The following is a 22,880-nucleotide window of genomic DNA, read 5'->3' on the forward strand; positions in this document are numbered from 1 at the left end:
CTCAGACGCAATAACCGCTTTCTGAGAATCGCGATCAACATCATCAGGAAACCATATTTCTTATCAACAACTCGGATGCTCGGGCAAGCCACGATGCAGTAACCACACGCCCACCATCGCACGTAATAAGTCGATTCAAGGCATCGGCGCTTACACACCATGACTTTCGACCTCGTCAAAGTCCTCACAAGGACGACCTCATCAGAAACCACAGCTACACGCAAAACAGTACCACATGGCCACCACTCTACGCATGGCCACTCCGAGCATCACAAACATGCACCACTACCCTTTCTCGCTTCGCCCGTCAACGCTGAAGCTTTGAGGTGGGTGCGGAGCAAGAAACGCACCGGCAGCGGCGTCCAACGAGCACGAACTGTCGCCCAGTATGACGCAGATCATACACATGGCAAGTCCGAATCAGCTCTTGCCCACCGCATATTTCGGAAGCAGCACGAAGCAAGTACCCTCGAGTTGTTCTTTGATTTGTTCTTCGTCGGCAACCTCGCGGTCTTCACCACGAAATCCTCGCATGTCGACCTGCAGTCTCTGTCCAACTATATCGGCTTCTTTTCTATTCTTTGGTCGACATGGTTTCATTTCTCGATGTTCGACGTTCGCTTCTATGTCGACAGCGTCTTCACCCGGATCTGCAAGTTCGTCTCATTCGGGGTAATGGTCGCCCTGGTCGGCCTAACCCAACTCTACGACGCGATCCTGACAAATGGCGTGTCACGGTCATTTCAAGGTATCGCTCTAGTCCTGTTCGGCGCCCGCTTGCTATGGGTAATCCAATACAGCACAGTCCTCTACTTTGTACGGGAATTCGACAAAACTCTCGTCCCCATGCTTCTCACCATGTTCGTCTACGTCCTCGCCAGCTTCGGGTTCCTGGCCACCTGGATCGAGGAACGCGGCCAACTCAGTTTACGCGGTGACCACGGCGCTCGTCACGTCAACATTTGGTACGGCATCATTGCCGCTGAAGCCGTCGCGATAATTGTCATCAGTAGTATCTGGCGAATTCTCAGTTTCAAGCACACGCATATTGTCGAGCGTGTTGGCCTCCTGACACTCATCGTGATGGGTGAGGGAATCATCGGGCTTGTCAAATCGACGTCGTATGCCATCCAGGGCACGGAAGTAACAGTCTGGCAGGAGACTGGCATTGTCGCTGCGGCTGTTCTTGTCATCTACCTCATATATGTCCTCTATTTTGACAACATTGACCACCACCGCTTCGGCTCAATCGGACAGCAAGTCTGGACCCTATTGCATTTCCCGGCGCACGTTGCGATCCTATTGACCGTCGAAGGATCCAGCGCGCTCATCATCTGGAATGCATGTCGCGCCGCCATCGTCTGGATAACCGAAGAAGCCCTCCCAAGCCTTTCTGATCCATCCAAGGGCTTGGACACAGCAGCTGATTTTCTCAACCGGATAAACAGCACGTACTTTGAGACCGAGAGGAGATACTACTACTATGACCTGGCAGATGTCTACGAAACCTTCAACGAGGACCTCACCAAACTCAACAGCACCAAAGCCTCCTACGCAACACCAGAGTGGGCCACCGAGGTTCGTCCCATCCTGCAGAAAATGAGTTCCTACTACGAATACTTCATCTACCAGAACTTCGGTGCCGAAGGTCCAGACCTACAACTCGACCGCGAGAAGGACTACGGCCAAAAGGTCCAACTCTACGAAGACGGCTTCAAGTTCACAGTCATGTACTTCTACATCGCAGCCGGCGCACTCCTCTTCATCTTAGCGTTTCTGTACTGGTTTGGCCGGAAACGAAAGACGGGAACGGAGTGGTTTAGCATCGGAGTGAGGATCTTCGCCGGCATGTGTCTGCCGCTCATGGTTATCAGTCCGTTGCAGGAAAAAGACGACGATTCTTTTAGGTTTCGCTTTGCGGCGTTGTTGATTCCAATTGTGGCGTTGGCGTTATTGCTTGTAATCATTGTGGATAATATTGTCAAGGCGATCTCGGAGCGGCACTACACGATCGTTGAGGAACGCAGGATGAGTAGAGCGAGTACGTATATGAGTCAGGGGAAGGGCGGAGGGGATCTCGAGCGAGATATGACCGACGGAGAATCGACTTACGAGATGGAGAGGTCAGTGACCAGGAACACAATGCATGGGAGTCCTGAGCTGGTGAACAGCAAGTTCACGATGGCAAGGGAAGGGACGATGGACGATGATGATATGGCGCCGTTAACGAAGAATGCGCAGAGGACACCGACAATCACCTTTCAGGATGTTACGCATCCCAAGAGACGGAGTGGTTATGCAGAGATCGAGCAAGATGTGGATGATGAGGAGATTACAGAGTATAGAGGTGGTGGGCAGCTCGCACACTTCAGGAGTCACAGCCTACGTAGACAGTGATGTGACAGAAACATAAGAGGATTCAATTCTGCACGAAGAGAGAATAGCACAGGCAGAAGAAGTTGTCCAATTGTCCTTACTTGCGTTTTATAACACTATCGTGATATTCAATATTCCTTTAAGTGCTTGGCATTCATCTGAAATTCAAGGAAATCAGCCGAAGATCGAATAGATTCAGGTCCTACGCTTTATTTAACATGCACATCATGTCTTCGACATTAAAGAGCGAACTGTTGGTACCTGGGAGTAGCGAGTTAACTAGGCTGTCTACTAACACCAGTATTATATATCGCCCGAGAGCTGTATAGGGTATATATCTAAAAGCAGGAACACAAGTAGCCAGACGTTCCAAGATCCCTATGCCAAGAACTTAAAGGAATATTGAATATGACGATACAGGACAGACCATACACAATCATGTCCCGGACCTTCACATCACAAACTGGCTCAAATGCCCGCATGCCGTTATATCCCATCCCAATCTCGGTCGCCCTTCTCGCAACCGGCACTCGTTCCTACCTTGCCTAACCCCGAGAGCCTCACGATCGCGCCTACCCCAATACGGTTCCAGCCGTCGCACCTTCCGCACCCCAGTCGCTCCTCCCTTGACCCTATCTCGTCGATCGTAGCTCCCCTACAAATATACATCGCACCTTCCTCTCATCTCAATCGTTCCTTCCTTCTCCACCGGGTCGTGGCCTCCTCCTTCAAGTCGTACCTTCCAATTCCTCATGACCCAGGCGTGCCTTCCACCTATACTTGGTCGTGCCTGCCCTTATTGCATCACCGATTCATGCCTACCTCACATCGGTTTGCACCTTCCCAAACCCTTCGCCAGGATCGTGCCTGCTCATCGTTGATTAACTAGGTCGCACCTTCCACCCTCGTCAAGTTGTACCTGCCTAATTCGAACAACATCAATCGCATCACGCTTCCTTCTTACCTAGGGTAGTGCCTGCCGTTCACAACATCATTCGATGTCGTGCCTTCCCGCATCACCCAACCCGCACCTGCCTCAACCCAGTAATCTTTTCGTACCTTCCATGCCTGCGCGTGAGAATCGTGCCTTCCTCTCTGCCAGCATCGCACCTGCCTCAGCTCAAGGCCATGGTCGCGCTTTCCCTTTGTCTTGTCGTGCCTTCCTTCGCTGAGTCACAACCTCCTTCTTGCTCGGTCGTGCCTACGTCTACGCCTATTTCTTCCATTCAGAGTGCTTGCACCTTCCTCATCCATCAGGATGATCAGGTCGCGGCTTACTTCTATGTGGGTCGTGCTTTCTTCGTGTGTTGGTCGTGCCTGCTTTGGCACGCGGTCAGCCTGCGCCGAACGAGAATCATGCTCATGCGTTCCTTCGCGTCCTGGTCGCGCCTGCCTTGTCTGGCAACTGGCTCGCGGCTTCTTTCTCGTATGATTGTGCCTGCCCTCTCCTCAGGGTCGTAACTGCCTCTCGTCGGGGCTCAGTCCCCCTGGAAAACGCATGTGCTATGGTTGTGGTTTTAGGATTGGGTGAGGCTGGTGAATGGTTTTGTGTTTCACGTTCACGCATACGCCCCAAACGTGTCGTGATCACTGCATGGCATGGCCTGGGCTGGGCAGGATCGGGACAGGGAGCTCCCCTAATTAGTGATTGTTCGAAGGAGGTCTGTGGCACAAGAAACGCTTGTTCGATGGTGATATCGAGCTCGTAGAGCACATTCTACATACGTGCCTAGCGATACACCCTCAACTCATTTCCTTCCTCAGTCTTCAGTAATTCCGCTGCACGATCGAGGATATTCAGAATGATCTTCTCCCATTTATGTGCGTTCTTCAGATCTCCGTCTTCGAAGCTTTCAACGAGGCCGGGGAATGTAGCACCCGCGTACCCAGTCCACCGTCCTGGTGCAAAAACAACATGCTTGAACCAGGACCGATCATCATCTAGTCCGTCTGGATGCAGAAATTGCCGTTCGAGTAGCTTGTACTTCGCGTTCGCAGCTTTGACTTTGTACCATAGCCTCACCTTCTTCCAGAACTTCCACCAGGGAACATGTTCGCCTACTTCGGCGGTCAGACCCCTTGTGTATGTGTCGAAAAATTTCGCGTTTGTTTCTAGGCGCGCCAGATTGCCTTCCAATGGCTTGAAGTCGAAGTTCTTTGTGGTGTTGCTCTGGCGCGCCGTCTCCTTCACGGTTGATAGGTAATACTGCAGACCCTCCGCGTAGGTTTCTGCGCTCAATGGCAGGATCGGTGTTTCGCTGAGCTTGGCTGCTAGTAATGCCCATATCTTCGCGATTGTAGTGTGGTATTCCCAGCTTGCATCCCCGTACTTATTCATCCAGGCGAAGCTGTCATAATTGCTGTGATAGTGATAAACAGGATCTTTTGGTCCGTTACCGAAGCCCATGTCAAGTGAAGCAATGCCCGCAAAGTCCTGGAAGGCAGTGAAGTCACTTCCGCTTCCCATCGTCTTTATCTTTCCTTCCCAGGTGTCCCTCACGGTCTGGCCTTTCGTTGTCTGATTCGGACTCGAGACCATCTTTGTGATTTCATACAACACATCATTCAACAGTGGGCTTGCTGAAGCCTCAAAGTGTTTCCCTCGAGCACCGACGTCCACATTCAGGTATGCGACTGTCGAGGCACTAAGCCAAGGCAGATATTCCTCGACCCACTCTGTGCTTCCAACGAGCCCATACTCTTCGCCGTCCCAGCTGGCAAATACAATCGTACGTAGAGGTTTCCAGCCTTTTGACAGTGCGACGCCAAAAGATCGAATGACTTCGTTCAGTGCTGCAGAACCAGAGTTTGGGTCTCCGGCGCCACCTGCAATCCAAGCATCACGGTGATTACCCAAGACTATGACTTCATCTTTCAAAGTGCCGTTGATTATGCCAATCACGTTCCAAAGAGGATTGATGACATATTCCTGCTGATTCACCAGATTCAGCTGGACGTGCTCTGGTGAAGGGCCGATGTTATAGGAGACATTCTTGTGCGACAGGCCGCCGCCCTGCCAGTACTTGTTGAAGGAGGTCGCATTTGGGCCATGGCCATTCAAGGCCTGCAGCAGAGGCAGCGCGTCTCGGTAGGATATTGGCAGGGACGGTATGCGAGGAATCGAGAGGTTACCGTCTGTTCGGGGCACGCCAGGCTTCGAGGGGTAACCAGGTGTTGTTGGGTCGCCTGGGAGGGAGCTGAGGAACTGGGTACTGCCTCGCTGGACGCTGCTCGGATTCCTAGCTGGACCATCTGGATATGGCTTATGTCCGTTTGCTTCAGTCATCTCGCCGTCCTCTTGTGGGTCAGAGTACATGACTACTCCGACCATGCCCAGCTCTTGTGCTCTTTTGACCTTGAGACCGCGGAAGTTGCGGCCATATTTTGCTATAGCGATCTTTCCTTTCAGGCTGATGTTTCGCGCTCGGAGATCCTCGTAATCCTGGTAGGTGCCGAAGTTCACGAAGACATAGAGTGCCGTCACGTTTCCGGAGGCCGAGTAGCCATGGAAAGTTGGGATTCGATCTGTGAGGTTCGTGGTAGGGTCCTCCTCCAGTACATCTTCGGTCAAGCTGCATTCAAATCTGACCTTGGACTCATGCTTCTTCTGCTCTAGCAGAGCTAGTCTATGGCCAACTGGGTAGTTGATGTAGACATCGTACGAGACAATATCAGATTTCACACCTGCCTCCTGCCATCTGTCTCGCGTCCACAGCGCCTGGGACAGGTTCTTCCCAGCCAAATGAGGACCGGAAGTATAGTATTTGCTCCAGTCTCGAGCTTGATTCTCATCTGGTGTTTCAAGAATGATCTTTTGCAGGTCCTCGAAGGTCAGTCCTTCACTCTCTGGCCAGGCTTTGTGGTAGGGCTTGCTAAGCGTCAGGTAGTCGCTACGAGGTTCATGGTCATCGTTGGGCAAGAAGAACAAACCCAATGTAAAGCCGACCGCAGCCAAGATGAGGATACAACCAAGTGCGATGGTGCAGAACCTGCGGAAAGTGCTATGTGGGAAGGAACGATAGCGAGGTTCTGGCCTCTCAACGCGAACAGTCGCGATCAGAGGAGTGCGTTCGTCCTCCATGGAGAGCTTCTCATGCCCATGTACATCCACCGGCATGTTCTTCGCGACTCACCCACCACTACAGAAGGGGAAAGGCAACATCTTGCGAATCGAGCTGGATATTCAATGCCTGCGGACTTCTGCTGTGCTCTTCCATGCCCCGTATGACATCACTGAGGTTCGGGGAAAACAAACGCCTAAGGCATTAACACAGCTCCTGGGCAAGGGTAGCCTCTACAATCGAAGCCGGTTCATGCTTCACACTGTAGCAGGTTTACATATGTTATGCACGGTAGTACCATGTTCGTGGCCATTAAAAAAGCGAGGATGGACAATTCAATCCCGATTCTGAACTCGCCATGCTTCTTTACCTCGCGTGTAAGCATACGAATGACCACAGTGGCCGAACCATCATGCCAGCGTGACAAGGGGAATCTCATCGGAACGTTCGTGACATTTATCTCATTATGATCGCGATATGCGCACTTCCGCGAAACAATTTATCAACTGCTTGAGAACTTCTTATCGAGAACAACAACACCTTCTTTCTCTGGCTTGATCGATATGAGCTTACAGTCACATGACTACCAGAGCTATCCTTGATCAGGCCTGGAGCTTGATTACCATTGGCTGGCACTGATGGTGAGCCCCAAATTCTAGATTCAATCTTGAAACACCTTGAGAATATCATCATCCTTGCTTACTGCCCTCCATCATATTATTGCCTCTGTACCAGAGCAGCAGACTTTTCGGTAGCGGTCTCCGTGGTCTGGGTATAGGTGTCAGAGGCTCAGCGACTCTTCTAGATGGCCGAGGACTTCGAAACAGGAATTCTCTGCATTGTGGCCCCAACCAGAGTATCTTCAGTGCAACAGGTACCCTTGTCGTTATACAGGTTTGTGAAGTTTCAGACATCCGACAAGCATATGCTGGCTATTGAGCAAGATAAGCCTCAAGGGCCATTGGCGATCGCCAATCATGGTACGGCTAGTGCATCCCACACCACTCTTGCTTGAAGTCCGGAATTTTTGCATCCTACAATTATTCCATCATCCTAGCATCGCTACAGTCCCAATGTCCGACGCACAGCCTTGATGACATGCTCTCGATGCAGTCTTACGCATTTGCGTGCATGATTCTGATAACCTTTTCCTGACAGCTACGACTTCTTTCGAGAAGAGACTGTTCTTTATGCTATGCAGTACACATGAGCCACGATCTAGGACAGCGTGCTCGCGAAGAGGCTACCTTACTGACCAGCTAGTTTCGCACCTTTGCCATTGCATCTTTTCTAGTTATTTGGTCTACCTTGGCTGTCTTTGGCCACGATGAGGCCCCATGTTGCAAGCCTGATGGTCTTGTCACCTGATGAGCTGAGGTTGAATAAGCCCTTGCCAATTCCAGCAGAAGAATCGACAGCATCTCCGAACCGACCAGCCATGTCCAACAGCGCCGCTGGTCGCGTCGCTAACCACGCTGTGTACAAACCCCCAACATTCGATGCTAGCGAGCCTAGACATCATCAGCAACAGGCTCCTGCCTCCATTGAACCACACAGCGAGCAAAGGACGAGCTGTATCCACGACGCTGAGAAAGGAACTCCTGCTACCCGACCACCATGGCGTGAAAAGGCTGCCCGAATCGCACCAGCTCCGCAACGGAGAATGCATGGCTTAAGGCTCAAGGTCTTCCTCATTGTGCTTGCGGTGGTCCTTCTCATCATCATCGCCGCAACTGTAGGCGGCAGTCTTGCTGCTGCAAAGACGCGCCGGTAAAGCAACAGCAAAGCCGACAGACTTCCAATGCAACTCTGGGGGAGCTATTACGTGCGACCCAGGTCCTGCAATCATGCAGCTGGCTGGCACGAAGACTTCAATGCCCAAGCCTGTCTGATTCTAGGATAAACCTAACCAAGCTCTTGGAGTCTGAAGTCTGCTTGTGGAAACAGCGATGCGACTCACATTGCATGGCAGAACGATCCTGTCACTAACGTGGTCGAGCCGAGTGTCCCTCTATGCGAGACATCTCACCGGCCGCATACAAGTCATTTATCGTGGGGTACGAGCACATATCTCTCAGATACCTCCACCTTTTACTAACAATCCGCTATAGGTTAAGGGCACTTGCGACGCATATTGGAACGAAAGACTCCCTGCATGGCAAGCGAGCAAAGCACGAGGCGCAAACAACGAATCGATTGGGTAAAGCGTCACGCAACGAGCGATCTGTCACAATGTTCTAGCGTACCTCAGGATATCGCTAGCGCTCGCCGCGTACTGAGGACTTTATGGCTGATGCAGCCGAGGATAACTCATAAATCGCCTATCGGACAGCGAGCAAAAACAATGTTGTCGACTTTCCCCTAGACGCCCACAAACTTGTCGTCTGTTCAACTGCTACACCCCGACCATCCCAACATGCCCAAAAGACTTTCAAGCCAACTCTCCAATCCAAACCTTTTCTCCCCAAGCTGTATTCTCGGGGCCACGATACTCTGCCAAATCCATTCGTCCCGTCAATGCTACTCAGTATCTTCAGAGCCATCAGAACTGTAGTTGGTGCTTCCAACATCTGGCCTGGTCGCTGGCTCCTCTTCTGATTCTGACTGTGAACTGGACGTATCGGACACGTCGGGACTTGGATTATAGGAGGCAGGGTCAGGGTAGTATTGAGGTTGAACCAACTCCTGCGGTGGAGACGGGACCTTCAACAAGCCGTCAGCTCAGATCTATCTATACAAGCGACCGGCCATCCTACCTTCGTTGCCGCCACCATATCTAGCAGAACGTGATACACTCCTATGGCGAGGAGCTGGTTGAGTAACACGGACACTATCGGTTATCAGCTTCATTCACTGCGATCATGGAGCAAAGTTGACATACCAATGTCAAAAAGGAAGTCTTCAGTCCCTGCGGAACTGGCAAATATGATCGTGGCAGCCACCACGCATTGTTGTGTCACTATAGTTGAGATGGAGACACCGATAGAAGGAGTCGTCGATTTGTGATTTCGGTATACCATGGCATAGGCACAGAATGTCACGCCCAAGACGAGGAGGTGTTGGTTGGCTGAGAGTGTCATTTTGAATCTTGTGATTGAAGGTCGGATCGGTAGAAGGGCACGATCAGTCTTGCGCGTTACCGAGTATGTTCAAAGGTTAGATGAAAAAGAGAGTCGCAGTAAGTGCAGAGATATGCGTAATAGATGAAGTGACGTGGCGAACATCTGCTTGGGCTGTCGATAGCATAAGACGAACGTGTTGCCTGCATGAACGAACACACTCAGTCACTCGGCCACTAATCTTGTCCTAACTTGCATCGAATGTTTTCACCGCTGCAACCATTGTGTCCATCTGTCTCTTCGCATGTTCACTTAGCTGAGCGAATATCAACGTTCGATCGAGGGTCCCTTGACTGGTAGTGAAACTGGATGGAACAAAGCTGTACGATTGCAGAACCACAATACCACATGATTGTGACAATCTGTCATGATATGCTTAACGCAGGACGTCTAGCTCTCTTCAAGTCTAACCTATGCTTGAACACCATCATACAACATCCCGCCCTGCCTCATCTCCCTCAACGGCAAACTAGGCGGTCGATCCTCCACAGCCGTCCCCCAACTACTCTCCTCGGCGCCCAACGTCAACTCCAGCACACCACCATCATTGAAGAAACTATGCTGCAACCAGTTCCTTGAGTACACTTGCCCATCCATCGTCGCATTCTGTATGAAAACATTCCTGTACCCTGCCTGTTCGGTCCCATTCGAACCCGGGTATCCGGTGCCTCCATCGAAGTTGACGCAGCGAATAGTGGCAACGTTACCAGTGAGCTTATTCCGTATACTCACCTCCTCGAAGAACGGAGGCGTGATGAAGTATACGTCTTGCCCTGGATTGGGGAAGATACCCATCATGGACAGGGCGGCGAAGGATCCCATTGCTCCTGAGTCGTCGTTGCCCGGGATGCCGACGACGGTGGTATTGAATTGCGATGGTATATACGTGTGGATTCGCTGTGCTGATAGACCAGGTCGACCGGCGTAGTGATAAAGGTAGATTGTGAGGAAAGACTGTTCGTCGCCCACGTAGAGCAGATCTGGTGTTTCGTGGAGGTAGTTCAGCCGTGCGACGAATTGGTCGTCTCCTCCGAGGGTAGCGATGAGATTCGCCATGTCGTGTGGTGCGAAGAATGTGTACAGCCAGGAGGAGCCCTCGTAGGTTTCGTGTCCGTCAGGGTTGAGGTAGCAGGAGGTGAAATTCATGAGAGGCGAGCAGAAGAGCGGATCTTGGAAGCCGAACGTACCGTTTAGATAGCGTGGCTGAAAGAAGCCCGTGAAACCTGTGTCGATTGTGCCGTTCGCTAGACTCGAGTTCTGACTAGGCTGCCACAGGTTATACCAGTTCATTGAGCGGGCGATGTACTTGCTTGCGTCGTCTTGATTGTTTACCAGCGGCGACTGGGAAAGGAGGCTGATGCAGTAGTCGTTGTAGGCGTATTCGACTGTGCGCGAGACTGAGCGTGTGAATGGCCCAACCCCGAGCGGATCGAAGTCGTCGGCCGGGATGTAACCTAGATTCTTCCACGAAGTCAGCCCGCCTCGACCCTCGACTGACCAGATTGGTGGCTCCTCTTCGGCGTCCTTTACCATAGCTTCGTATGCTGTCGCCCAATCGATCGACGGAGTGGAAATATTCTTGGTGTAGAAATCAGACAATAGAATGTCAGCATTGCTGCCGCCTTGAGTAAAGCCCTTGCAGAGCGACATGCGACAGTCTGGCAACCAGCCTTCATGACGGTAGATGTCAATCAGGGAGCGCATCATGAGTGTCTGAGAGTGTGGATCCAGCAGAGATATCAAGCTGTGTATGCTTCGGAAGGAGTCCCAAATGCAATAGTATGAATCATAATATGGCTCATCAGATTCCCACAGCGGATTCTCTCCAGTGTAATCTTGAGGTGAGATGAAGTTCCGGTAGACACCACTCCAGAATACCGTTTGCAGTTCTCTGCTAGCACCTCCTGGCACAATTGAGATGACACCGAGCGCATCTTGCCAAGCTGATCTTGCAGTCTGATGGGTATTCTCAAAATCGAAATCAGGAATTTCTCTCTCTGCATTGGAGCATGCTTGGTCGGCACTAATGAAACTGACACCAACTCTTGCCAATATTTGATTGGCGTTGGTTGGTGCCTCGAATCTGACCCAGGCACCAGCAGGGAGTATCTCTGGGCTGTTATTGACGCCGTCAGGGTATACAGTCAAGTTCTTTGGCTCTGTACCAGCACGGTTATTGATGAAGACGCCACTATCTCGAACAGGGGCACCCTGGTAGTCAGCGCAGAAATACGCACGATAGTCGCCAACGCCAAAGCTTGGATCGAAGGTGCCGGATCCCATCATTCTGCCTGTGCTTCCGTCTACCGTGACAGTGCCGTTGGATCGTGTCAATGGCAGATCAATAAGATCAGCCAGTATCAATGGGCTCAGGGTTGTATTGGCCGTGGCCGGCGCGCTGGGGAATGTGAATCTGTAGAGAGCGGTCCGGTTGCTTACTGTCATTTCAGCAGTGATATTGTTTGATGTGCCGTTACCACCAAGCGTGACTGCGAAATATCCTGGAGAGGCCTTGACTGTCCCATTGATCCGAGGTGTAGCTCGATCTATCTGGGTGTATCTACAGTTGTTAATATCGTCATCTGGGCAGCCCGTCTGTGCGAACAGCGGGAAGTTGCCAAGCGACGGAGAGCCACCAGTACCGCTATCATGCATATGTGAGAAGCCTGTGATATTGCCGTTATTGCTCGCGAATCCTCCTACGAGAAGTTAATAAGGATAAATATTCAATCATAAGAGCATACCTTGGTTCTCAAGGTCAACGTCTGCTACTGCCTTGGCCATGCCGTATGGCAGTGTAGCTCCTGGGAAAACATGACCTTTTCAACTTCAGCTTAAGATGTATGTAGCGCTCCCAGGGCATATACCTCCATTGACTGTCCCGATGAGGGGATCAACAAAGCTGAAGATGTCGTAATCTCTAGGCGCATCTGAGCTTTGGGCTTGCGAAACCTGTGTCACCAAACAATATGCTGTCCATAACATGAGCTTGCAAGTTCTTGGACCTGGGAAAAGGGTTCTCATGGCGGCTGTGATGGGACTTCAACGAGATGATGTGCCTCGACATGCTCCGAGGGGCGAACGTCAGAGAGGCGACAGGACATCTTGAGTCACGGCAGCGTAGCATCCACGATCAACTAACGCTGTAGTCCACAAGAGGTACAAGTTGTGGAGTACCGTACATCTCCAGTGCGATGCGGCTCACGGGTGTAGGTGCTACTGCAGATCAAGGCAGGATGAGCTCTTGCGGGGAAGTCTCGAAGCAGACCACGGCCGTAGTTTCGGACAAGCTAAGACCGAATGCTCAATGTCAGCCTACAGGTATGTTCACCACGTTTCGTCTGTCCCTGGATTGCATATTGTTGACCGGACAGCTTCTTTCGAGAAAGTCGAGGAGGCCAAAGATCTGATAACGTCAATCGGTGCTGCCATCAGAATGGCAGCTGGTAAGCTATCGTGCTCGCTGATCATCACGGCTGGTGGATGATGTGTATGCCGCGTACACGGGCTACGTCATATGAGTTGCTGCGGGCTCTTGTATATGAGCAGACGATGGTCCCGTGCAACACGAGAATAGTCCTTCGTATTACTGGGCATGAATCTTCCATGTACTGTACTCGCATCACCTTGAGCTTCGGAGATCATGCTGTCCTCGCAGCCGAGTATAGATCGGCCTATGTGTCTCTTCCAACGTGTTTTCCATGCGTATATTGTGCTTTCATTCATTCGATCGGACTCTGTGGTACTTTACGCTCGGTTGACGCGTCGTCGATGGTGTTTCGCGACCAAGCTTTGCGATGTGCTGCGCACTGATCACCATGTATCGTTGTGTAATCAGCCTAGCACCCCCAGAACCGTGCAGGAGTTCAGCAGTGCCGCTGTTAACGCGAGGCATTACGCCTGGTATGCGGAAAGCTGTTCACTTGTACGGAGTACCTGCCTGAAAAGAAATATGCTCACGATGGACCGGTAGATAAAACGTGATCAAAAAGCCGCAGTCGGAGGTCGGCCGATCCGTGGTCCGACCAGATCCAAGAGAATCAAGCTTAGCGTAAAGTAGAGTCTGTTGTATGTCAAACTATATAACATTAGAACCTGTAATTTTAAGTATTTGCCACTCAGATCATGTGATGACTCGGAGTTTGCCAGCCAGTGAAGATGGCACTGTGCATAACCCGTAACGGCGCACGGATGGACGACCGATTGGGCTGGTTGTGCAGGTCAATGCATGCCGTCATCCCATAGGCACAGCTTCAGGCCATCAGGCATGAGACCATCTGCATGGGGCAGGTGGCCGACCACCGAGGAATCACATGATATGGGTGGCAAATACTTAAAATTACAGGTTCAAATGGTACGTATTTAAAATAGGCTTCTAATCGTAGTAGTTATTCGGACCAGATCATCCACTACCCTATAGATCAAGATACATTTTAAGACTCGAGTAGTATTTAGATCATTAACAAAGATAAGTTCTAGACTTTTTGGACGAGTATTCTAATAAACGATAAGAACTATATAGGCGAGCCTAAAAAATAATGTAGGCGGGCCAGTAAACTTATTACTGCCTAAGGCCCTAATCTCGAAATATATATATGTTTATAATTCCTTTCGCGCTAGGTAATAAGCACGATTTTAGCTATAATTTTAGGGTCTTTTACTAAACGCAAGTAATTCTAGGATATATTATATATTTCTTATAATTACGTAAGCTTTCGCGAAATACTTAATAACACCTATCGCCAGTAAGTATTCCCTTATATTAATTACGATCGGTATCGAATAAGAATAATTAACCTAAATTATAGCTAAATCTAGTGCTTCTATCTTATTTATAACCGCCCGTTAGTTGAGTATACTTTTTCAATATTAACTAATATACCGTTACAACTACAACGTAATTACAACTACTTATTAACGGTATATTATAATAACTACTATCTACGCCCTCGGCCTCGCCCTCTACCTATTACCCTCGCTATAGTTGTACCTCTTCCCTCTCTTATAGTTCCTCCTCTTATAGTTCCTTCTCTTATAGTAATAGTAGCTCGCTTCTTAACTAATAGTAGTACTAATAGAGAGGATAGAGCGATTAAATCGAGGCTATCGTCTTCGCTATCGCCAACGTTTATAGTAAGATATATATCGCTTTCGCTATTAGTAGCTTTATTATCCTCTTATACTTAATATGCTTAGGATAGTAGTAAAGTAAATAAGATAGATTAATATTATCAAGAGGATTAAGTCGGTTATTACTATAAGAAGGTATACTATCGAACTCGTTAACCTAATTAAGTATCGTTACGTATACTTATCTAAATCGCTTCCTCTAAAGTTCGTAGTATAAACTATAACTATAACTACGATTATAACTACGATTATAACTATAACTATCGTTAGTACTACTTCTTCTTACGCTTATTAGTGTATTATATTAGTTCTTAAAGAAAGTTCAATCTAGTATTAGTAGCGATAGCTTATACAGTTATAACTCGCTATTAAGTATTAAAATTATTAATAGTTAGCGACTACTTTATTTATATTCGCTCTTAAATAGTATACTAATAAGGTATACCTATACTCTTATATATACTTCCTATATAGTCTTTAAGTATAACGTTATTGTAATTCGTATAAGTTAAATTAACTTAAAAGCGTTTATTATTAACTAATTAGAGAGCGTAGTAGCTAATAACTTAATAAAGTATAATAGAATATAAAGACTACTACTATTACGTACCGTTATAGAGAATATTCCTATTATTAGCTAGTTAAGTTATTATCTTATTATTTATACATAAAATATAAGAGTAAAAGCGCTATACTAACTCCTATAGATAAATAGCTAATACTATAAGGTCTTGATTAACTAATTTATATATACCTTTAACTCTACTTATCGTTATATTATTATAATAAGGAATATACTTCGTTTAAGTAGATATTATCTTTTCTTTAAATACTAGCTACTCGGTCTTAAGGTATTTAATAATATTATTAAATACTTCGTTCCTATATATATTATAAAGAGCGCCCTATACCTAGTTATATACCTTCTTTATATTTACCCTTATTACTAGGTACTAATATTAAAGGAATATCTCTCTTTAATCTAATATATATATACGTATTTCTATAAGACTTTTACCTATCTTATCTACCTCTTTCTTAAAGTACTTAAGTATATATACTTTAATAGCGTTATTAATATACTAGGTATAAAAATGGTAGTTACTAGTTAGAAATATCGCTATAACTACTAGTATAATACTTATACCCTTATCTATAATAATCGCTACTAGTAGAGGTAGTTATAACCTATTATATAGCTTTAGAATACTACTAAAGACCTAATTATAATGGTTTATCTTTTTATTAGTTAAGAATACTTAGCTAATAATAAATAACCCTCTCGTTATAGTAGTATTAATAATTTAAATAAGAGAAAGATTATACTAATTACTCTTATATATTATATTAATAACTAAATAAGTTAAGTACTTTTATAATAACAAAAGACTATTCTTATAATAAAATACTAGTTAATACAGTCGCTAGTCTTTATTAATATAGTATTTATACTAGAAGTACTTAGAAAGATCGTTAATTATTACTTATACGAAAAGGTATTCTTAGTTATATACTTATCGTATCTTATACTACTCCTTAGCTATATCTCGTACTAATTAAATATTCTTAACCTTACCGTTAAGTTTATTCTAAGCTAATATAAAGGTTTTACTATCTTTACGTATTTACTTAAAGTATTTAAGAAGATAGCGATACTAATTTCTTTATAGAATTAGGTATTTAGACTATATAAGGACGGAGGGTATATATTATTATAGTTATTGTATATAATATATATAATCTATATACTACTATTCTTTACTAGTTCGTAAAGTATTAGTCTAAACTTATAATTATACTTCTTTCTACCTATTATACGTAGAGGTACCTAACTAACTAGCTTATAGTGCTTTTACTTCTTATTTACTTTATTATAATAGAGGTTCTATATATAAAACGACCCTAACTTTATACTACTAATCTTTTATTACTCTAGTTACTTATAAATAAGAGTATACCTATACTATTATAGCGAAGCTATAATATATAGCGTAACTATAACTAAGCTATATTTACTAGGTTTATACGGTTACCCTAGGATTTTTATAGAACTATAGCTTCGCTATAGTTAAATAGATAATTATATACGTTCTATACTTTAACTCTAATAATTATTAGTAATAAACTATAGTTACCTATACTATTAAGCTATAGCGATTCTAGCTTATTCTATAACCGAAAACCCGTTATAAGGTAAATAACCCTCGCGAGATCGTTATTTTAGTTAATTAAGGCGAAGCTATATAACGATATAATTTAGCAACGAGTCTATTAAATAAGTTTACTAGCTTATATTATATCTAACTTTAATCTTCTTAAAAACCTTTAAAAGGATTAAGAACGTTAAAGCCTTTCGGTTAACCTTAGAGTTAATAACTAAAAGATACCCTCGCTAAATGACTCCGGAACCTCTTAAATTTAACGGATAGTAATTAATTTAAACTAAACTCCTTAAAAGATAACTATAGATACTTAAGCCTTAACTAGAAGTATTCCGATAGTAAAAGGAGTAAAGTAAGCCGTTATAAGCTCAATAGTCTACGTAACTAGATTTAGAAGCTAGCCGAATCGTAAATTTAAGTTAAACTAGTAATAGTCCTTTATTAGAAATATTATATTCCGTATTATCTTTACTATATAATACTATAAATAAGTCTATAAATACGGTACTAATACCTTAGAGTTAAATTACCTATAAAAAGGTAAGAGTAGATCTATCTTTACCTACTATTAAGAGTAACGTTACTACGAAGAGTAAAGCTTTTAATAACTAATTAGTAAAAGATTTAAAGATTAAGTATCATGGCCCAGATTCTCACGGGTGAGTCGCCCAACGGGGGTGTGGCTCTGGCCGCTTTGCTCACCCCCGGCTCACCTTCCGCTCACCCTCAACTCACCCTGAGCTCACCTTCCATCACCTTCCGCTCACCCTCAGCTCACCCCACGAGCCACAAGGTGGCTATACTGTCTGGAGGACGTGGGATGTCCGACCTGGAACTCCACCGATGGGCGGCCACGATGCCAGTCGAATCTCCATTTATAAGTCGCATTCAGCCAGACTTTCATATCTTGGAATTCCTTCCCGGACACTTGCCACAGTCACTATCGAGTAGTTGCTCTGGGTTCTTGGACTAAAAGTGCCTCATGAATACTCTCCATGAGATCGAAACAGAAATAATACTATGAGTTCCAATGCACCGAGCACCGAGCCAGAGGGCGTGTCACCAGTGCCATTGTCGTGCGAGAAGACGGCTCGAGATCTCGAACGAGACTTCATTCGACAATCACGAGAGTATCAGAAGAAGATTGAGTCCACCACCACAAGCTTCGTGCGCAAACCCATTGCTTTTGGTACAACTCGATTCTATCAGGTCATGCTGCGGGAATGGGATCTGTTCACCTCTGAGTACCACGGCCCAAAAGATCCTGCCAACCTCAAAACCGCCAAAGATTTCATCCTGTTCTTCAGCAGTGGCCGCAAAGGCCGCAACGAACCGGGCGGTCGGTTGACGGTGGCCTACACCTACACCGCCTGGAAGTCGTTCATGGCCGCATGGGGTCGCATACACCACATGTCATTCTCCAAGAGCCACCAAGACACCATCCTCAACTTCATCAATGGTGGAGAGAAGTCGGGCGCTCCGGATCTTTCTCGCAAGGCACGTCCCAGCCGCAATTTCACCAGGGACGATTTCCTGGTATGCGTCCAACAATTGTGGCAAAACGACTGGCACGATTTCGTTCACGAACGCTATCGAACCGGCCTGCACCTGCTGCTCCTGCTCCACTGCAACACATCAGGTCGGCGCGCCGAGTACGAGAAGGAGTTGACGTACGCCGATATATCCTTAGCAGTGGTCTGGTTGGACGGCACAGACCAACCCCAGCTGGTCATCGACTTCAGACGGACGAAAGCGAAGGGTCTCCAAAACTATGAACGGGAACAGCCCCAGCACATGCTGTACGAGCTGGTGGGCCTCCCATTCTATTGTAACAGCATTGCCTTCTTCATCGCCGCGGCGCTGGCAGATGATGTGCTGCGTGACTACCATACTTGGGATGAGATCTGCGCCATCTCACGACCGTCTCAACAAAAGCATGTCATCATCGACTATGTTCCAGAAAAAAGCCATTGGCCACTGTTCCCTCGCAGCTCCTTGGCAGGACATCTGGACCACAGTCGAAGCTCCGCCTCTTTGACGTCGAAGGCATTACTCGACCTGGGCTTTCGGGCCGGCTTTCGAGACCACTTGACGCTGCATGCTGCTCGACGAGAGGTCCTCATGCAAGTCGACAACTATGGCTATTCTTGCAACGAGCGGATGCGCTTCGCTGCCCACATCAACCCCAACACCTATCGCCGATCGTACCAAACGTCGATCCCACTGGTCGATGGACAGGCGTCGTACTTTCAGTATGAACCCCGCAACGTGGAGCTACATGCACTCAGGAGGGGATACTCGTGGCGTCGTAACCCTCATCACCAACCTAAGCTCAAGGAGGCGACCCGGGTCGCTGTACAAGAGGACATTAGCGACGAGGAGCGTGAGATCGTTGAGTCCCTCTGCAGTGACCCGGTCAAACGCCAGAAGCTGTACGACCAGCGACGACACCACCGAGACCTTCTCTTGCGCGAGCAGAGCTCGGCCGCACCACCGCCCGATGGTCGGCCGTATGAGTCCGACTTTAGCCAGACCCGGAAGCTGATGCCTGAGAGAGATCGGCTGGCCACCAACCTCTTCCGTGAGGGAAGTCTCCGAGACGAGACAGGTCGTGCGATCATGAATGACTTGATCCAACTGTGTCGGCAGGAAATGCCAAATACATACTGCTCGGGTCTCAACCCGTCAGGTTCCCATTGCAATACATGTGGGGAGGAGGTCACTCCTGGCAAAGAGTACGCGTGGTGGTCCCACCTCTATCGATGTCGAAAGAGAGTCATCTGCAATCACAGTGGCTTTGCTGAGTTCTGTTTCTTGTGCTTTGTCTGGTACGATGATCATGATGCCTGGAAGCAGCACGGTCGAGAGCATTTGCAGGACTTGCCGCTGAAATGCAACATGGTGGTCTTCCGTCACAATGTGGTGCGACCAGCTTTGTGTCCGGCGTGCCTGGGCGAGGGGAGTTTTCGGCAGTTTGTCAGCCTGACCACCTGGAAGAATCATCTTCAAGATCACATCCTACAGGAGAATGTGCAATCATGCCCACACCCGCAGTGCGAGCCGGAACTCTGGCGCAAGGACAAAACCGTGCTCTTGGACCATCTGGCTGACGCTCATGAGATACGCTTCGAACATAGAAAAAGACAAAGGGCCGTCAGCTCTACCGCCTCGCAGCCAGCTGAGAAAGTGCCGAGGAATTTCTCATTCGTTCATGTCGACGCTAATGAATACCAAAGGACTCATGCCGAGATCGACACTAACAGGGACAGCCTCCACCAGACCTGTGAGAAATCAGCCACGCCTCAGGAAGTGGTGCCATCGGAGGCTCAAGCTGGTCATGAGGCAATGACAGCGAACGAACAAGAAGTCAGCTGTACGAAAGTTGGATCGGGAGAATCGTGTCGAGACGACGGTGCTGATGGTTTTGGGATGGTCATGTACGAGGTCGAGGACAATGTGCTTATGGAAGATTATGAGCAGGTAGGCGAAGCTGAAATTTGGCAAGGATTGGAGGAATCAGAGCAAACACAGATTCGGAGACAGCCAGGCTTGGTGATCAAGGTGCCGCCTGTACCTGAATCGTGGAATAGCTCCACGATACCCCGCATTGAGTCACTGGAAGCGGAAAGACCGAGCCAACCAAAGTTGGCGAAGCAGTCTTCTCGTGGCCGACCTCCAGGCTCTCGCAACCGGAAAACATTACGTCGGACACGACGGAAGGCTACCATAGCCAAAACCCGCTCACTCCTGGATTTATCAGTGAGTAGCTGATTAGGAAGGGAGAGAAACCACACTTTCGACGACGAGTACACCAGTCTAGGAGCTGTAGATGGTTCGAGACTGCAGAATAAATGCTACCGCTTCACCTTGGGCAAGATTATTGTTTGGGTTCCGATCTAAACCTCAAATCATTTATAGGATGCTGCAGGCGCCACAACTGTAGCACAGGACAGTAAGAGGTGCAATGACGGTGCGTTGTGGCATGTTGCCTTGTTCGAAACTACCTGTGCCAAGATGAGTAAAAACTGCATCGAGCTCGCGGCTCGCTCGGGCCTAGGGTGAGGCCGCTTTGGCTCAACCCCGGCTCACCGTCACGTGGGTCAGCCTCACCCGACGCTCACCCGGACAGATCCACTCTAGGCAGCAGTGCTCGGCGTCGCGCCATACCCGGTGCTTCGTCGATGGTGAAACGCGACCCCTGCTCACCCAGGAAATAGGACATATGAAGCACGCACAGCCAGTAATATCCAACGCCACGGAGCATCAGTAAACCAGCGACGAAAGTTGGCCATCTCCGGACTAGTTTATCAGGCCGGTCTTTGGTCGAGAGACGTACCACTATGGCTGGCACCATAACCTCACAGCTTCACCCCTTGGTTTTATCTGCGATCTTATCGTCACCAGCTATAGGGATCGCCTTCATGTTGGTACTTTACTCAGTAAGCGGTGCTCTCGGCGCCCACAACGACCCTGCCGTAAGATAGACTTCTGGTGACATTTCTACACTGATCTACATTCGAATGATCACAACCTCGACCACTCTACCTAACTTAAACCGCGCCGGACACCTGCAGAGGCGCCAAACTCGAAAATGTCTCGCCAGCTACTTACAAAAGCTACCGGACTATCCCAGTATCCTCTGACAACACATCTATGACATGAACGAATTGGTGGAGTGTCGCGCTACTAATGCGACAGATATTGTGTACGCTTGTGTGACGAGATAATATGTAGGACGAGATATCGTTGTGGTGGATAATGGAGACCACCAATGGCGATTATACCTCGCGATACCGATGTCAGTGGCGGCACTGCAGTAAGCAAGGTTCGTGGGTCGGTAGAAGTAACCACTTTAGACAGAGACGGTGACGATCGCAACTCTGCCTTGGACTGTTACATTACATGGGTCAGCGGCTGTAACAAGGACAGTCGCGAGACGGCTAGTAGGGTATAGAATATACAGAGACGGAGTATACTTAGTGTATTACGACGGTAGCCAATACAATCTACCCGCAGCAACAGCCAGGCGCAGGTGTCTTTAGCCGACGAACAGCGACGGCATTATTAGGCTGCAAAAGGTGCACGACATGTCGTACAAGCCTAATTAGCATGAAGCTCTACGTTAGTAGTGGACGAAGGAGGCGATGTATGGTCAGGCTGAATAGAGAGGAACGGTGGCGAACCGGAAGACATCCTTTTAGCGCTTTCTGCGCATTACTGTAGTGGGTCGACGACTTCTCTCAGCACTGAGCTGCCTGCCAATCTACTCCAGCTATACAAGGTGTTGCCAGAACGTCTAGGACGGCCCAGCGAAGAGCCTGTGGATAGTGGGTGTGTTGCGATGGTAGAGGATGGCGAGCAGGTCTCAAGTGTACGCCGGGCTTCGTGGTGAGGCCTTGGTTGTGTGTGCCTTGTGCGGTCGAGCCGAACTCTTGCATGTCTCACCATGTGCACATTGGAATGGCGGCCTTGCTAAACGAGGAAGTTGCAAGCCTGAGCAATAGGAACACTGGCAGCCGCGTCCCGTTCTCTGGGCTATAAGTTCTGGTCAGCATCTTGCAATATCACTCCCACTCCCACTACCAGCTGCTGCAGCCTTTACATATTTCCTGGCTCATAATTCGTACAAATCTTCTATTATCGCAGATAGAACCTCGGATCCGCCTTGAGGCTCGAAGCGTTTGTTCGGCATGGAATCTTCTAGTGAACACGGGGCCTCAGTTGACAATCCTAAGTCTCCATGTTCAACTGAGATGATCAGTCTGAGGGAAAGTGTTGATGTAAGTCGTACTCAGAATGGTAGCGAGCCTGGGCTAACTATGATGCCAGAATAGCGGGCCTGACAGTGACACAAATTCGGACTCTAGTTTGCCTTCACTCCATGATGTCCTGAGGCCCAGAAAGCGGAGCACCGCTGACGTAAAAGACATCGAGGACGGTGCGCGACAGAAGAGGTCACGCCGCCAGAGTCGTCACAGACGCCAAAATACTGCTGGAAGACGTGAATCAGTCGAAATCGCCGAGTCTCCGAG

The 22,880-nt window shown here is 48.1% G+C and overlaps 4 protein-coding genes across 4 annotated transcripts; 2 read left to right on the forward strand and 2 right to left on the reverse strand.

Moving 5' to 3' along the window:
* Positions 1 to 159: 159 nt before the first annotated feature.
* Positions 160 to 2,397, forward strand: PMZ80_003067 (uncharacterized protein; the record flags this gene model as incomplete). Its single annotated transcript, XM_064871496.1, has 1 exon — positions 160 to 2,397. The coding sequence occupies one exon, from the start codon at positions 160 to 162 to the stop codon at positions 2,395 to 2,397; it is 2,238 nt and encodes a 745-aa protein (XP_064733949.1).
* A 1,708-nt stretch (positions 2,398 to 4,105) lies between these two features.
* Positions 4,106 to 6,493, reverse strand: PMZ80_003068 (uncharacterized protein; the record flags this gene model as incomplete). The annotated part of the gene is made up of 1 exon (XM_064871497.1): positions 4,106 to 6,493. One exon carries the CDS (start codon positions 6,491 to 6,493, stop codon positions 4,106 to 4,108), a length of 2,388 nt encoding a protein of 795 aa, XP_064733950.1.
* Positions 6,494 to 9,967: 3,474 nt separating this feature from the next.
* PMZ80_003069 (uncharacterized protein) lies at positions 9,968 to 12,340 on the reverse strand (the record flags this gene model as incomplete). The annotated part of the gene is made up of 2 exons (XM_064871498.1): positions 9,968 to 12,255; positions 12,301 to 12,340. The coding sequence occupies 2 exons, from the start codon at positions 12,338 to 12,340 to the stop codon at positions 9,968 to 9,970; spliced, it is 2,328 nt and encodes a 775-aa protein (XP_064733951.1).
* A 5,528-nt stretch (positions 12,341 to 17,868) lies between these two features.
* Positions 17,869 to 20,619, forward strand: PMZ80_003070 (uncharacterized protein; the record flags this gene model as incomplete). Its single annotated transcript, XM_064871499.1, has 1 exon — positions 17,869 to 20,619. One exon carries the CDS (start codon positions 17,869 to 17,871, stop codon positions 20,617 to 20,619), a length of 2,751 nt encoding a protein of 916 aa, XP_064733952.1.
* Between the last annotated feature and the right edge of the window lie 2,261 nt (positions 20,620 to 22,880).

Source organism: Knufia obscura (genome assembly GCF_036327395.1).
Source record: "Knufia obscura strain CCFEE 5817 isolate CBS 148926 chromosome Unknown scaffold_2, whole genome shotgun sequence".
NCBI classification, from domain to species: Eukaryota; Fungi; Ascomycota; class Eurotiomycetes; order Chaetothyriales; family Trichomeriaceae; genus Knufia; species Knufia obscura.